This window comes from Mercurialis annua, linkage group LG6 (assembly GCF_937616625.2).
Source record: "Mercurialis annua linkage group LG6, ddMerAnnu1.2, whole genome shotgun sequence".
In the NCBI taxonomy this organism is placed as follows: domain Eukaryota; kingdom Viridiplantae; phylum Streptophyta; class Magnoliopsida; order Malpighiales; family Euphorbiaceae; genus Mercurialis; species Mercurialis annua.
Genome location: NC_065575.1, coordinates 10,029,503 through 10,046,443, shown reverse-complemented (window position 1 = coordinate 10,046,443; position 16,941 = coordinate 10,029,503). Strand labels below are relative to the sequence as shown.

Below are 16,941 nucleotides of genomic sequence, written 5' to 3'. Positions count from 1 at the left end.
AATCTCATAAGCATTAAATCGTACGAAAGTAAACAGAATATAATTAGATAAATTCAATTTTTTTTCCTAAAATTAAGATTTTCTATTAAAGAAATCTGGGATAATGACATTTATGTCTTCTTTTTGTTAATTATTTCTCATTTTAACCCCTAAAATCACTATTTTCTTATTTTGTGTCTTGCAACTTGCGGAAAAGTTCCGCGAGTTGTGCAACTTGCGGAACACTTCCGCGAGTTGTCCTACGTGGCTCAGTCAGTGAGGAGCCACTTGGATAAAGTAACTCGCGGAAGACTTCCGCGAGTTACTTTTGTCCTATGTGGACATGTATAAAATAACTCGCGGAAGTGTTCCGCAAGTTACTTTATCCATGTGGCTCCTTGCTGACTGGCCAGTTTGGAGCCACATAGGATAATTCGCGGAACTGTTCCGCGAGTTGCATAAATCGCGGAACAGTTCCGCGAGTTGTAAGGCACAAAATCAGGAAATTGGAAAGATAGAGGCCAAAATCATAAATAATTAATAAAATAGAGATAAAAGTGTCATTAACCCAAGAAATCTCAACAAACTGAACCACGATGAAAGAGGAACCAAAACATAAAAAAGTAAAAGGGTTAATTGCAAATTTATACACGAACTTTACCCTAATTTGCAATTACAACATAAATTTTAAAACTTGGCAATGGTAGTAACCAACTTTACACTTTTGGCAAATTGATATACCAAACACGAAAAACACAAACGTGAACATTGTAATATACCGCCCTGTGTCGTTGCATGATTGGTTGGTGTACCAATTTGCCAAAAAATGAAAGTTGGTTACGGACATTGCCAAGTTTTAAAATTTATGTTGTAATTGCAAATTAGGGTAAAGTTCGTGTATGCATTTGCAATTAACCGAAAAGTAAATGTTCAATTCAGCCTTTTAAAAGCCAAAACAAAAATTAAATAGTTTACTTGCAGTTATTTAAATTCAACTAGAGATAATTTTTTTTTTATATTAGCTAAAAATAAAATTATATAGAACCATAGGTCCTATTTAGTTGTAGAATATATTTTCTATTTTTTATTTTCTAAATTCATTTTTCTTTTCATTTTCTCTATATTTCAATTTTTATTCTTCAAACAGAAAACTAGAAAATCAAAATTTTTTTTGCTTATCTAATTTTTTTTATTTTCTATTTTCCAATATTAAACAACAATACTACTTCTTTTTACGATTGTTTTTCATAGATGTTGTATAACCTCTGAAAATATTAAAATTCGAGTTTTAAATTTAAAATAAATATTTTTAAATATGAAGAGAAAATATGCACTAATCAATTTTTTTATCATGATGAATGTGTATTGATTAATTCGAAAATTAAATGGTTGGATTTATGTTTAAAAACCGGAGCAGAAATGGACTGAGAGATTTTAGACCGGTTCAATATCTTTTTAGAACCCAAAATGTTGGTTGATATATTTAAAAAAATATATATTTTAAATTATAAATATGTTTATATAATTTATGGTTAATATACTTAATTAATTGATTATATTAAATTTATTTTAATGTAGTATATTTTTTTAATTTTTTTAATCGGGTGCAGCCAAAATTTACGGTTTTAGAACGGTCTGAAACGATTCAAGGGTCGATTTAGGGCCGGTTCAAGTGTTTCTCGAATTGTGAACTGCAGAGTTATAAACTGTAGTCATTTTTACTTGCAAGTGATTGAATAAATAGTGTTTCTCGTTGTTATTTTTTTTTTGTGTTTTTTGAACTTGTTAGATAATAATATCAATTAGAAAATTGTTTTTTCTAAAAGTTCTTTTTAATAAATAAAATGTTGGAAAACATCATTTTGGTATTTTCCAACCATTAGTTATACTATGAAAAATTGTGAAAATAATTTTTTTAGTTTTTTAAATTAGAAAATAATACAACTAAACACCAAATTCTGTTTATCAGTTTTTTTAGAGTAATTTTCTGAAAAACAGACAATTTCCCACAACTAAACAGGGCCTATAATGACTCAATTGTAGTTTCAAGCCAATTTGAGCTATGCTTGAATGACTAAAACACCTCTAAATGCATTAAGAGTTTGTGAGTTCGAATTACGTCTCTGTAACTAGCAACTAATAGTTGAGACTCGAAAGAGTCAATTACCATCTTTATTAAAAAAAATGTATTTTCAATTGAGTCATGAATCAGATTCCTCTCACAAGTGACATCCTCCCCAATTTTTTCAAAAAGTTGTTTCTTAATTAATTTAAAAATAAAAAATACGGTCTTTAATAAATAAAATAACCGAAAGTGAATTATTTTTATCCCGAGTCATAAGTTGAAGGACCGGAAAGATCTTTTACTCAGAAGCAGAATCCCTCGCATTTCAACTCCATCGTCTAAAATCAGCTGCGAGATTCATCGACCCTCCGCACCAAAAATAAACAGAACATAGCACAACACCCACAGTCCCAACAACACCAATGGCAGAAGATCCAGAGAAGAAATTCCAATCCATCATGGCAAAGCTTTTCAGTTCTCCAAACTCCGTTTCAAATCACCCCAGGTTTATTCTCCGTTCCTTCTCGTTCACTGTTTAACTGCTAAGCTAATTAACAAACACATAATTAATTATATTCTAATTCTTTTGAATTAGGGTTTATGTTAGTTAGTTTAATTATTTGTTGTGTTTTGCTTGGATTAGTTCATCCAAAGGAGGTGGAGAATTGTCACCATCGTCTAGGGGCAAAAAAAGACCTAATCCAGAGACTGCATTGGCATTAGTGGAGCCTATTAATAGACGTGATGTGTTGTCCGTTGCGCAGTCTGGGCGGCGGCATTCGACTGATACTCCCTTATGCAGACCTTGGGATAGAGGTGATCTTATGAGGAGAGTTGCCACTTTTAAGTCCATGACTTGGTTTGCTAAGCCCAAGGTCAGTAATCGTCGTTCTTTTTATAGTTTTGTGTTCTGTTATAGATTAAGAATCGCATTTGTTAATTTGTTGTTTAGCCTTGCAATGGACCTGGGGCTATGTGTATTTATAATCTTTCTTGTTTATGTTATGTGTTATATGCTTATTGAAGGATATATCTGATGCCATGCCGTCTCCTGGAGTTTCATGCATAATATTGTGTAAATTCATAACTTATTGTAATAATTTTCTAAGATAACAATTTTTATTATTTAAAAAATGTGAAACCTGATATTTTTACCGCCTGTGTAGACTTGACCAATGTTCTTAACCCGCTAAAGAAAGTACATTGTTGTTAATCATTTAAGCAGCAATATTCCTTGTTAATTTTTATTAAATTCTTATGCTATAGAAGTTTGGAATTGCTTGGGGTTTGATTTTTTGCTTTTGCTTCTTTCTCCTCTCTGTACTAAAAGTTGAGCTTCATTTTTCCTATATTTTTTCTCATCTAATGATAAACTTTTCAAGTTGGTTGATATCTCATCTGAAGTCCTTATCTATCCCCTGACATAGGAGAAATTTTAATTTGTTGGTTCCATTTTATTCCATCTTTTATTCATGTATTGGCTGTTTTATTCCGCTCTTAATCTAAAGATAGCCAACCCACTTTCTGTGTGTGGTGTGGGGATGGGTTGGCAATTCTATAGAAAAATATGGATTCTAACTTTCGGGTAATTATTAGGCGGTGAGTGCTGTAAATTGTGCTAGAAGAGGATGGATCAATTTGGATACGGATATTATAGGCTGTGAAGCATGTGGAGCCCGTCTTCTTTTCTCTACTCCATCATCTTGGGCGCAGCAGCAAGGCATGGATTACGACTCTTTGCTACAGCTGGCATTGTAAATTACTTTTTTAATTAGTGGAACTTCCTTATCAAGAAAAACGAGTCTGAACTATTTTTTAGTGTTTTCAGTTGAGAAGGCAGCCTTGGTATTTAGCTTGAAGCTGGATAATGGACACAAATTGCACTGTCCTTGGATTGATAATGCCTGTGATGAAAGATTAGCAGAATTTCCTCCTACACCACCTCCAGTTTTAGTTGATAAATTCAAAGAACGGTTTTCTGCTATCCTGCAACTTTTGGCCCTTCCTGTGATTTCGTCTTCAGCCGTGGAATACATGAGAAGTGCACAGCTGGAAGAATTTCTTAGACAGCCACCTACACTGGATTTTGGAAATGGATCTACCCAGATAACTCAAGTAGAGCCCCTTGCAAATGAGTTGGAAGTTGATTCTGCTAACTTATATTATCAGGTTCAGTTTTTGATGACTGTTCTCTTATAAACTGCATCTCATTTATTTTCAACTCTCCCAACAGTTTTTAATTATAGATCTTCCAATGTACAAAGAATGTTATTTTTTCTGGCATAACTTGTTCAGAATATGAAACTTCTGCTAATCATTGTAACTGCTCTATATGTCTTTTAAAAATATGTTGATGTTAGTTTTGTAGTTTTCCTTTCTGTAGATTTTTTTAATGGAGTAATAATAATTATAACCATTTACAGGCACAAAAGCTCATAAGTTTATGTGGCTGGGAACCGCGATCACTACCTTATGTTGTTGACTGCAAGGATGGTCAAAAGCAGGGAATTAAGGATGTCGACATTTTGGATTCGACCAATATAATCCCTGTTGGACAAAACACAAGCATTAGTTTCTGCTCTAGTACTGCAAATGAAAGTGTGGAGGCAACTGACAACTGCCATGCTCTTAGTGAACTACAAGCTGATCCCCAATCTACTGTTTTTGACTGCAAGCTTTGTGGAGCCATTGTGGGGTTATGGGCTTATTCTATAGTTCCACGTCCTACTGAGTTGTTTAGACTGGTCGGATGCACAGAAGAAAATAGTAAACATAATGATGGAGAAGGTTTAGGCAACGAAAACAAAGTTGATGACGGGGGAGCTGTTGTGACTTCTGCCTCAAATAGCTCATTATCTACCATAGACAGACCTTCCAGTCTGAATTTGACAATTGCTGGCGGTCCTCCTCCAACAAAACAAAACTTTAAAGCGACAATTTCATTGCCTCTTATTGGCCGCAATTTGAGGGCCAGGCTTTATCATGACTCTGATTTTAGAGATCAGACGTCTAATGACCAAGAACCTCTATCTGGATGTCATAATAAGAATCAGTCAGAGGAAAAGGGCATTGCAGAAGACAGTTTTGTGGAACAAGTTTGTCAGCCAGAGGCTGTGGGAGTTTCAACTTGCAAAACTCCGAGTCAGGAACAATATAGCTATGCAAATGGTGAACAATCCTCTTACTTGTGTCTTGAAAGTGATGAAAAAGGTTCTGCAAAGGAGTCTGAGATTTACATATCCTTGGAAGGAATGGATTTTGTCATAGAAGGAAACATTTCTGAAATTGGTATGCAAAATTCCAGCATTGAATCCCCAACAAAGAGCAGTCCAGATTTAGCACAAGGTTTTGGTCAAAGTAATATATTCCCTGATAATTTACAAAGTGGGGGTTTCCTTGATTCACCAATAGGAAGTTTTGGCTGTTCTCAACTTAGAATGTCTTCTGTTTCTGACCCAGGTGCTAGTGTCAGCACGGAAAACGGGAATAATAAACATAACTCATTAGTTCTGGTTACATCCGAGAATTGTGATCAACAACAGGTTCCAGCAGTAAATAGTACATGTGGAAAGGATATTACTCAAAAGATAGATGCAAGAAATGGTGAAACTCCTAATAATCAGAACACGTCAATTACTCAAGCAAACAGCCAGGAAGGCATCAAAGACAGAGTGCAGAATCCTGCGAACAGTGAAGTTACTGCCTATGGTAGGTGACTTAACTATGACAGTACTTTAAATGTTAATGGATATCAGTGGTTAAATTGGAAAAATGGTTTTCTTTTTGGGTGTAGACTTGAATAGTAACAGAAGTGATAGAAAAATTCTCATTTTCTTGGCAATTCCAAATAATTTCACAATGCTAGTGAAACTTACGTTTCAGTTGCTTCTTCCAGTAAATTTTCTGGAGGCTGGCTGTAATATTTGTGGTTATCATAGGTTGCCAAGCCTTGATTTAATTGATTGATGTCATTAGTCTGATAACCTTTGGAGAACCTAAATCTTTCTTTGGAAGATAAGATATGATCACCGTGCATGCACCTGGATACCCACAAAAATCGTAATTGTCTAAGGTCATCATTGTTGCTGGCATAACAAATATTTTGGTGAAGTTCTGATCTGTAATTGGTCCTGTTAAAATATGTTTTTCATGCATTTGCAGAAGTTTCTGTTGATATCATATGCTCTTATTTTCTTGATTGTGATGTGAATGTGTTGTGCGTATTAGAATTAAAGCCAACAACATGTCTGTCATTCTAGGAAAGGACATCAAACAATTATCAGAGAAAGCAATGGAGTTTGATCCAATCAGGCAGCACCGACATTTTTGCCCCTGGATTCTATCAACAAACAGTGGGGCAGCAGGATGGCAGCAAACACTATCTGCTCTGTTTCGTCAGAAAGAAGACACCACTCCTACAAAATCCTCTCCATCTACCTCCAAACTTAAGGTATGAGACATTTACATTGTTTTCGCGATGCACTAAGGAAGTAATGGTGCGAGGAATTATGATGGCAATGGGATGTATTTAGAGGATTCATATACACACACGGGGCATTCTATATAGAGCATTCTGTATCATATTTTTCACCAAACTAATCAGCAGTTCATGTGATAGTATAGAACTGTCTTTAAGATTCCATGACATGTTAATTAGTGTTATGATTATCTATACGGTCAACTATTCTTTGTTTAGTTATTATCATCCCTAAGTTGCTGATTTTCGGTTATGTAATAGGTGGATGATCCTATTGCATCAGTAAGAAAGCTTTTTCAGTCGCCATCTTCATCAAAGAGATTGAAATCTACTCCCGGATCTATCTGAAGCATCAGATGCAGTGGATCTTACAGGGAGTCAACATGTACCTAAACGGCTAAACTGTATATTGAATTGGAGTGCTTTCCTTTCGTACATGGTAGATGCAGTAAAATCAGAAATTATGTATTGAAACCATGCTAGTAGCTGTTGTAACTGTAGGATAGGCACTATAACGTCCCTACTGCAGCCCAAATACTTTGTGAATTATTCTGTAAAATTACTACTACGAATCTTGCAGTTTTGAACACTGCAGAGTGTTGTGAAATTTTGAAAGAAAAAACAATAAAATGAATTTGTTCTGTCGCATGATTTTGTGCTCTGTTCACTGGGAAAACTGAAGAAGAAAAGAGCACGAAACAGCCTCTGGTAACTGGTGTTACTCCATCAAGCCGCAATTTGTGACAACCACCTTCGAGTACGGTCTGTTAAACCCTCTTTCTGCAACAACAGCTCTTTTGTCCCCAACGAGCTTTGCTACTCTGATCACCAGAAAAAAAAAATTGTATTTTTATTAAGTTATTTGCAACGACACAATCTTTATTTAACCAGTTAAGCATTACTGTATATAAGAAATTCTTAGGAAAGATAAATCTAATTGATAGGTTTGAACATTTGTAGTAATTTTCCAAAATAGTTATTGACTAATGTTATTCTTCTGGCTATTTTATTAACAGCAAGTGCAATGTTCTGCTAGAACTGCCAGTGCCGGAATTTTGAAACTCTCACCTGAAATAAGGGGAACTGGTATTATCTCGTACCGTCTTTACTTGTCCAATCATCTCTGCAACCTCCATTCCTTCCAGTACTCTTCCAATAACCAGATTTGAGGCATCCAGCTCTGGAGAATCTTTCGTGGTGATTACAAACTCTGTACCATTCGGGTCAGTTCCTACCTCTTCTTGATCAATTGCTAGTTTTCCGTTCCTTGCTACCAATTTCGACTTAGGAGGCGGTTTCAATGGATCTCTTACAATTATGCTAACTGTTCCTGCCAAATTTTTGATGCCTGAACATTCGTTGTCTCTCTCCCATTCATCTGTAAGAGTTTCAGCTCCCAAGTTACCTCCTGTTCTCTTTGCAAGCTCCGCATCAACACCATATGATCTCACACCCCCGTGCTGCACATAAGTCGGCATGATTTTAACGAACTCTTTTCTTCTGTAGGTAATACCAGCAGTCCCACTTACAAGACTGCTGAACCTAGCAGCTCCAGCTGGGGTACTCTCTCCATATAATCCAATGACAATGCGGCCAACAGGTTTTCCATCGACGGATATATCAAGAAAAGCTTTCTTCGTTGTAGCTTTATCGCTGCAGCTCGCATTTAAACTAGTACTCGACTTCTCTTCTTGTCGATCAGTTTCGGTGGCATCTGGTGGATTTTCTTCAGCCCTTGCTTTTGATTGATTGAGTGGTTCTAGAACATGAGAGCTCAACAGAAGAAGTAACGAAGAGTTGCCAGCGATGGCGAGCTCTCTTCGAGAAAATTTGCAGAAATGTTTGATGGTAGGAGAAGGTGGCGAAGCGGGTATGTTTTGGATTTGTGGAGATAATGGTGTTGGAGATTGAAGGTTAATGGAGGATTGGAGGATTTTGGGTGCTGGTAACATTTCTTTGTACAAGTTTTAGTATGTTTTGTGAAGTAAGAGCATTGTGTTTTTCTGATGCTTCTTGGTTTTGAGGGCATTATGAGTTTTGAGGATAAGAAAAAGATAGCAAATCCATCCATAGGAGAGTTGAGATGTTTGGTGGGACATCCCACCACAAAATACTGAGACGAGCAGTATATTCTTTGTTAGCTTACAATTCTATAGCATTTTGGTTATATTATTAGTAACAATATATTTTTAAAATATTTATTAAACAATTTTAATTTTATCTTCATCATACATTATTTTAATTTTTTATATATTGATGATAACATAACCAGGATGATCTAAATATTTAATTTCACTTGGTAATTCTTCTACTCTGTTCATTAATTATGCATTCCAGTCATACATTCATTGTAATTTATTTAATTAGTTCTAATTTCATTTCTTAAACTATAATATAAATTTGCAGTAGAACTTGTTAAAATCATTCTCTCCCTTTGAAATGCAGCACATTCATAATTTCAGATCATTAAACTACAGCATGCTAGATGCAATCGAAATCGAGAATCCTTTACGTATTATTATCAAATCTTTAAGTCCGTTGCATCGCACGTTAATACCAATTAAAATAAATAAATAATATTTTTTTGCGGCTTAATTATTTAAAAAAACTCCACCTTGAATTTATTTTTTTCGTTTATACTCTTATCCTGTAAAACAGCCATTTGTACCCTATTTTGGGTTTTTATGTTTCGTCCATACCCAAAAGTACTAATATAATCTTTCAATTTATATTTATATATTAATTAGACGTTGATGTTATTAATAATATAAAAATATTACTTCACAAAAAATTAAAAATAACAATAAATTTTATTTAAATTTTATTAATTTCAAAAAAACCTCCCTGGAGCCGCCGCTCCTTTTCCAATGAGAAGGAGCAGTGGCGGCTCCTCGGTAGGTTCCGGGAAGATTTTTTTAAAATTTATTTTATTTTTAAAAAAATTACTTAATTATTAGGATATATTTGAAGGTATTTTTGTACAATTAATAACATCAACATTTAATTAGCATATAAATATAAATTGAAGGATTATTTTATACTTTTTTTAAATGAAAAGAGGTAATTTTAGTACTTTTGGATAGGGATGAAATATAAAAACACAAAATTGGATACAAATATTTTTTTTTAAGATCACGGTATAAACGAAAAAAGTTTAAGGTGAGTTTTGTTTTAAGTAATTAAACTTTTTTCTTTTGCGAGAGGTTTGATAACCCATCAGCTATACTAAATGAGAAATTATCTTTTACCATTTTTTATATCAAAGATAGACCTACTCTAATTGTTAATGGAATGAACAGGTATTAATTATCATTAGTAGCCATTTTTTAAACAGACAATATAATATGAGAGAGTCGGTGGTCGAACCTAGGGCTGAGCAAGAACCGAACCAGACCGAAAAACCGAACCGAACCGAACCAAAGTTTGTTGTTTGGTTTGGTTTTTCGGTGAAAACGGTTTGGTTCGGTTCCTACTTTAGCTAAAGTTCGGAGTTCGGTGTTCGGTTCGGTTTGGGTGTTTTGAAAACCGAAAAACCGAAAAAACCGAATGAACCGAAGTTTAATATAAAATATATAACTTTTTTAAAAATAATATACATATATACTTATATTTATATGTTTTTTGTATTTATATCTTTATTATTGTTGATATATGAATTAATAATTGTTATTTAAACATATATGAAAGTATATTAGACTCTAATTATTTAATATTTGAATAAATTTTAATAAAAAAATTAAAAAAATTAAAAAAATAATTAAATTCGGTTTTAACCGAACCGAACCGAACCGAAATATTTCGGTTTAATTCGGTTCGGTTTTTTTACTTCCAAACTAAAAGTTCGGTTCGGTTCGGTTTGGGAAATTTCCAAACCGAAAACCGAAAAAATCGAAAATTTTCCCACCGAACCGAACCGAACCGACCGATGCTCACCCCTAGTCGAACCCCAACCTCATACCCAATGGCCAAGCCTTCATGTGTATCTTTAACCAATCAGCTGAGGGCATAAAATGAGCCATAATATTTATTTTAAAATTTTAAAATTAGGAATTTGATTTTATTTTTGAAGTAGTAGTATGAGTGAAATGTTAAATATAGTTATTTTAACAGCAATCTGTAACTGTGCCATTTCATTTAGTTTGAGTGGTGAGTGAGTGTAGGGTTTAAGGCCTAAAACCCCAGAAGAACATCAAACTACCAAATTTTAATGGCTAATATTTCTCGCAGACTCTCTCATTCATTTCTATCTAACACCAAATTCTCCCAATTTCCAAAACTATTTTGCACCGGCAATCTCTCCTCTCGCGAAGAACATAATGACTCGGACGATCCCACTCATCAGAACTCCGAAACTGACTCGGTCCCAAACTCAACCCCTCAATCGCCGTCTTCCACATCATCGCCGGATTCAGGTCAGCGTCGAGAGGTCTATCAACAGCCACTAGAAAAGGGCCTCGACGTGGGCGTTTATAAGGTTCTAATTTTGTTAATTTTGAACTTAATTTAAATAATAAGAAGATCGCAAGTTTAGTGATTGTTTTTACCTTTTTTTAGGGTTTTAATTTCTGGGTTCTGGTTTTGTGTGTCTGTGTTTGTGTGTTTTGTAGGCAATATTGGTTGGGCCGGTTGGACAGTGTCCATTGCAGAAGAAGTTGAAGGGTGGGAGGGTTATTACAATGTTCTCACTAGGAACCGGTGGAGTTCGCAATAACCGGAGGCCGTTTCAGAATGAGGAGCCTAGGGAGTATGCAAATCGGTGTGCTATTCAGTGGCATCGGATTTCGGTTTATCCTGAAAGATTGGGGAGTCTTGTTATGAAGAATGTTTTTCCGGGGTAAGCTTTTTGATCCAAATAGATATTATGTGGCAAACACGTAAACCCAATGTTGTAAACTATTTGTATGTTAGGATGACAAAGAATCATTAAGGTTAAGCTTGTAGATTATCATGTAGATAGTTAAAGGTTTATGAAGATGTGTGTTGATCTTTTGCAATAATGGGGTGCGTCTTTTTTATGATTCATATTGTAATCGGTTAATGCTGTAGCATATAGATGGGCATATGTATCGTGTGTACTTGGTTGCTTACGTTGACTGGTGGTTCGGTCCATTGGTCTTTTTGTCTTCAGTCTATACTAAATTGAAACTTTGAAGACATGTGATATGCAGCCTAAACTTAATTCTGGCCATTTATGATGGTGTGAGTTCTGGAACATTGAAAATTCTGAGTCTGTTTGTTTGGTAATATATTGGGAAAAATAGATTCAGCATTCTGAGGTGCTTGGCATATATGGTCTGATTGTCTGTAGTCGGTTTATAATTTAAGGCAACCTTTTATGTGGAAGCTAATGTTCTGATTGTCATTGCGTTTTGAGGTATTGAAAGACAGCTGAAACCCTCATCCATGTATTGCAGCTGAAGTGCTTGTTAGCATACCTTTAAATGCTAACAAGGGATAATAGATAGCTTTAGAACAAATTGAAATGGAAGTAACCAACTTCGCATTATTTTCTTTAGGTTTTCAACTCAACTCAACTAATTGAAGCCTTACTTCTATGTTAATTGAGGTAAGCTGAATGGAGTCTCTGTCTCCATTCCAATTGATTTTCGGTTACATCTTTGGAAAGATACAAAGCCACTAGATTAGCTTGAAGTCTTGAACAACTTTTCTTCATGCTAGTGTAGGCCCGCCTTTTTCTTTTTTCCCTCCATCTATCTTAAAACAATTCACCTTTCTAACCAGGGCTGCAAATTTGTCCAACTCATAATTATAGTATTTGTTTTCTATAATTTACATTCTTGTGTCTTCAAACTAGCAAGTGACGCATCTCATGGTAGAGCTGTATGGGACTTCGCTTGTGGCCAAAATGATACAATCAAGCTTTGCACTGGCTTTCTGTGTGCTAATTCGCAATTCTTTATGCTGCAATTTTATGGCAATTCAATTTTGTTTCCAAAACCCTCTTTCATTACATCTCATTTTGCTTTACTATTTTAAGTACCTAATGTTCTATTATTTGGAAATTTTCTTATGTGGTTACTGAAGGGAATTCATTTGTTTTTCTTGCTGATATTGACATTCTTGCCTTCTTGGCTGCGTTAGTCTGCTAATTATTGCTACTGACCTTATAGACTCCTGATTCCAACAGCAACGGTTTAATTTTCAGATTTTTGCAGATCAATTATGTATGTTGAGGGGAATCTGGAGACCAAGGTCTTCACTGATCCTTTAACTGGTCTTGTACGGCGCATAAGAGAGGTTGCTATTCGTCAAAATGGTATATTTATTACCTTCATTCTTTCTCTGTTTCTAGCCATATTTGAGCGAGCTTTTTACTTTCTTTTTGTTACAAATTTACCTGGAGAAATTAGGACTTCAACAGTCTTACCCTTTTTTTATGCTTTAATGATGAAGATACATTGGTTTAATAATAAGAACATAAGATCAAATCAAGTTCTACTAGGATTATTACTCTGACCCGCAGGTCTTCTGATTGTTACAAGACCTAAGGAAATTGCTTTGAAATTTTGGCTGGATAGTAAAAATGAAGTGCTATGTTGAATTTGTTATGTGGACTTTCCAGGTCGGATAGTGTTTCTTGGAAAAGGCGGTGATGAGCAGCAAGCAAATACCGTAGAACTGAAAGGTGTTGGGTACTACTAGGGGGAATAGCTAGATTTGATGGAAGGTTGGTTTTTAACACAAGCAACTCTCACATTTGTAATTATTTCTGGCATTTGCTTTGGTGATAATTTTAGGCAGAAACAATTTGCAAATGTGTTTACAAGCCCTTGTGATTCAACATGACATGGAAGCAGAGAGCGATTTGATACATAACTTAGTATAGTTGTTCAACTTATTACCAACAGTAATGAAATTTGTATGAATCCTTCGTATATTAGCAGTCAATCTGGGCTTAAGTTGGTTCAGAATATTGAAAGGATTAATCTAGAAATAGTGATCTTCCCATTATTCAAATGAATTAGTGAATTAGTTGCTGCTTGTTTTAGATTATTCAGTTCAGTATGAATGGCTTTTGTTGGTTTGACTGACTATAATTTGTTTGTTTGGAAAATGCCTCACTGTAATTGGTAACTTAGAACTAGTTTTTTTAATCAAAGGTAGAATATATTATTGAATATCGAAATGCACTGCAGATCAACTCTTACAAAAGATCAAATATCAAATCAAAAATAAACGATTGATCTATTAAAATCGAAACGATATTTGCCGGTGAAGGATGTTAGAATAATTCTCTAAAAACTTATGCCAATCAATTTAAATGTACATCAAAATTTGGTCTGATTGGATAAGGCTATTTTGAATGCTGTATATCATCTAACTGAAACTAAATGTTGTTCTTCGTTTCAATCTAATTGTTTGTTTTTCAATTTTAAAATTTTTATTTTATCATATTATGTTAAATACATTATATTTTTAAAAAATTATTATGTATATTATGCTATTCATGTGATTTAAATTTAAATTGGATCTGACGTGAATTTTACATAGTATATTTTGACGGACTAAGTAATATTTATATTATTGTATTTACATAAGATAAAAAAAATCAAGTGATTTTTATAAAATTTCACAATGATGTGGGAGGAGTTGAGCTTCAGATTAAGTGCAATAATATTCAATCAATGGGTCAAGTGAGTAATTTACATTTACAATTCATTTAAAATCTACTCATATATAATTGGCCTAATTCCTTAAAAAAAACCCCACCTTGCATTTTTTTTTCGTTTATACCCTGATCTTGTAAAAACACCATTTGTACCCAAATTTGAGTTTTTATGTTTCATCTCTACCCAAAAGTATTAAATTGTACTCTTTTCATTTGAAAAAGAGTTTAAAACAATCCTTCATTTTTAACTTATATATTAATTAGATATTAAAGTTATTAATAGTACAAAAATACCATCTTCTTCAAAAAATTAAAAATAATAATAATTTTTTTTAATTTTTTTTAAAATAATTCCGAATTTTTTGTTTATTTTTTTAATTTTTTTTAATTTTTTTTAAAAATGTTTCTAACAAAAAAATTAAAAATAATAATAATTTTTTTTATTTTTTTATTTTTTATTATTTTATTTTTTTATATAATTAAAAAAATTAATTAATTATTTGGATATATTTGATCATTTTTTAAGTTTAAGGATTTATTTGTATTTTTAAAAATAGAAAAAAGAATATTTTAACTCTTTTTCTAAATGAAAAGAGTACAATTTAATGTTTTTGGGTAGGGATGAAACATAAAAATCCAAAATTGGGTACAAATGGTGTTTTTACAAGGTCAGGGTATAAACGAAAAAAAAGTGCAAGGTGGGGGTTTTTTAAGAAATTAAACCTATATAATTGGGTGGTTGTTATTATATATCTCCACCTTTCACAATTTTTCGATTTAGGCACAATTCAAAAAAAATGGCATCAAATATCTCAACCTTTCATTTTGTGACATATATAGTCTAATTGTCTATGTGTCTTATATGTTATAAGACATCGTTTTGGTTGTTCATAGTTTCATATGGCCAAAACGACATCATTTTTACGGAAAATAAAGCATAAAATGTGAACTGGGTTATATGATTAAAGTTTGAAAAAATTAGGATACCAGATGAAACATTTTTTAAATTGTGCTTAAATTGGAAAAGAACATTAAAGGTAGGAATATATAGCAACACAAATCTTATATAATACTATATGTTAATATTTGACCAAGTAAAAAAGTCGACAATCATTTACTCAACAGTAAACAATCAACATAGTATAGTTGACCGTCGCTGCCTGAAGGCCAACTTCCTGTAATCGGCCACCTGCAACCGCCACCGAACCAGTACATATTGTCTCCCTACCATCACTTCCTCATTTTTAATAAATTTATAAATCAAAAATAAAAGTTCATACTGTTTAAGTGATAAAACAATAAGTATAATTTTTAAAAATTTAAAATATTTTTATAAATATTTTTTAAAAAAACAATTCATTTATATTATGTGACAATAAAAAAAAGATTACAACTGCAAATCAAACATCTGAATTCGAAGCAGTTAGACCAAAAAAAACTTTCTCTAAAATTTCGTTCTTCCTTCTCTTTAAAAAAAATCTCATTTTCTTTCTTTTTTTTGGGGTGGAAAAAGATAATTTTTCTGGCTTTAGCCGGAAAATTATCTTCTCTCCGCACATATTACTATTTATTGTAGATATGCTATTTGATTTAAGAATTATTTTTTAGGTTGGATATTATTTGAATAAAATTTTATGGTTCTTTTGTACTTTTTATGATCTGATTTTTTGATCTCTCAAAAATTGCCAGTGCTTATTCGGTAAATTCAATTTCTTGTAGAACTAATCTAACTCTTTATAACTAGATTTTTTTATTTTCAATTAATCTTTATTGCTTATTGGGTTGTTATTTATTATTTAATAATTTAAATTTTAAAAAATTATATATAACTTTCATCATTTGTACCTTAATCTTAGTAAATGGATTCTATCTTAAAAAAAAAAATCAAACATCTGCACTGCAATAAGCTACAAACTAAAGCAAAAAACACCAAAAAGATGTCATTGAAAATAGATATTTTTCTTCTAATTTTAACAATAAATATTGGGATTTATTATTCGCCGCCCCAAATTACTACCCACCGCCTAAGTTTTGACTGAAATGCCCCTAACATAATTTCAATTCAAAAACAAAAAAAACCAAAAATTCTCTCAACTCAAAAATCTCTTAAACTCAACCTAAAATCCTGACGATAACCGGAGCCGATTTATATCGCAATTGACGGGAGATAAAAGACGGAAACCTCCGGTAATTAATATTTTTCATTTTTAACTGTTTTAATAAAAAATAATTTTTTTTTATTTTTTTAAGGGCCATCGTCCGGCGATGGCGATGGCCCTGTGCACCATCGCCTGGCGATGGCGATGGTGCACAGGGACAATCGTCTCCGAGGGATGATTGTCCCAGTGGACCATCTTCCCTAAGGGACGATCGTCCTAGTGGACCATCGCCAAACAATGGCGATGGCGCCTATGGGCCATCGTCATCGTCTGGCGATGGCCCGTAGGCGCCATCACCTGGCGATGGCGATAGTCCACTGGGACAATCGTCCCCCGGGGACGATTGTCAGCCCTTAAAAAAAATTAAAAAAATTATTTTTTATTCAAACAGTTAAAAACGAAAAAAATTAATTATCGGAGGCTCCCGTCTTTTATCTCCCGTCGATTGCGATATAAATCGGCTCCGGTTATCGTCGTGATTTTAGGTTGAGTTTGAGAGATTTTTGAGTTGAGAGGATTTTTTTTTTTTGAATTGAAAATATGATAGGGGCATTTCAGTCAAAACTTGGGCGGTGGGTAGTAATTTGGGGCGGTAAATAGTAGTCCACTAAATATTTTATAAAAATAGCTA

The 16,941-nt window shown here is 33.4% G+C and overlaps 3 protein-coding genes across 3 annotated transcripts; 2 read left to right on the top strand and 1 right to left on the bottom strand.

The window, feature by feature from the left end:
• Positions 1–2,332: 2,332 nt before the first annotated feature.
• On the top strand, positions 2,333–7,169 carry LOC126686712 (uncharacterized). Its single transcript, XM_050380911.2, has 7 exons — positions 2,333–2,549; positions 2,688–2,919; positions 3,641–3,764; positions 3,873–4,213; positions 4,468–5,752; positions 6,304–6,494; positions 6,783–7,169. Exons 1-7 carry the CDS (start codon positions 2,467–2,469, stop codon positions 6,867–6,869), a joined length of 2,343 nt encoding a protein of 780 aa, XP_050236868.1. The 5' UTR covers positions 2,333–2,466; the 3' UTR covers positions 6,870–7,169.
• On the bottom strand, positions 6,966–8,612 carry LOC126686713 (peptidyl-prolyl cis-trans isomerase CYP26-2, chloroplastic). Its single transcript, XM_050380912.2, has 2 exons — positions 7,590–8,612; positions 6,966–7,342 (listed from the first exon to the last, which is right to left on the bottom strand). The coding sequence occupies exons 1-2, from the start codon at positions 8,471–8,473 to the stop codon at positions 7,240–7,242; spliced, it is 987 nt and encodes a 328-aa protein (XP_050236869.1). The 5' UTR covers positions 8,474–8,612; the 3' UTR covers positions 6,966–7,239.
• Positions 8,613–10,626: 2,014 nt separating this feature from the next.
• LOC126685761 (single-stranded DNA-binding protein, mitochondrial) lies at positions 10,627–13,493 on the top strand. The gene is made up of 4 exons (XM_050379714.2): positions 10,627–10,995; positions 11,129–11,355; positions 12,698–12,798; positions 13,105–13,493. The coding sequence occupies exons 1-4, from the start codon at positions 10,729–10,731 to the stop codon at positions 13,182–13,184; spliced, it is 675 nt and encodes a 224-aa protein (XP_050235671.1). The 5' UTR covers positions 10,627–10,728; the 3' UTR covers positions 13,185–13,493.
• The last annotated feature ends 3,448 nt before the right edge of the window (positions 13,494–16,941 follow it).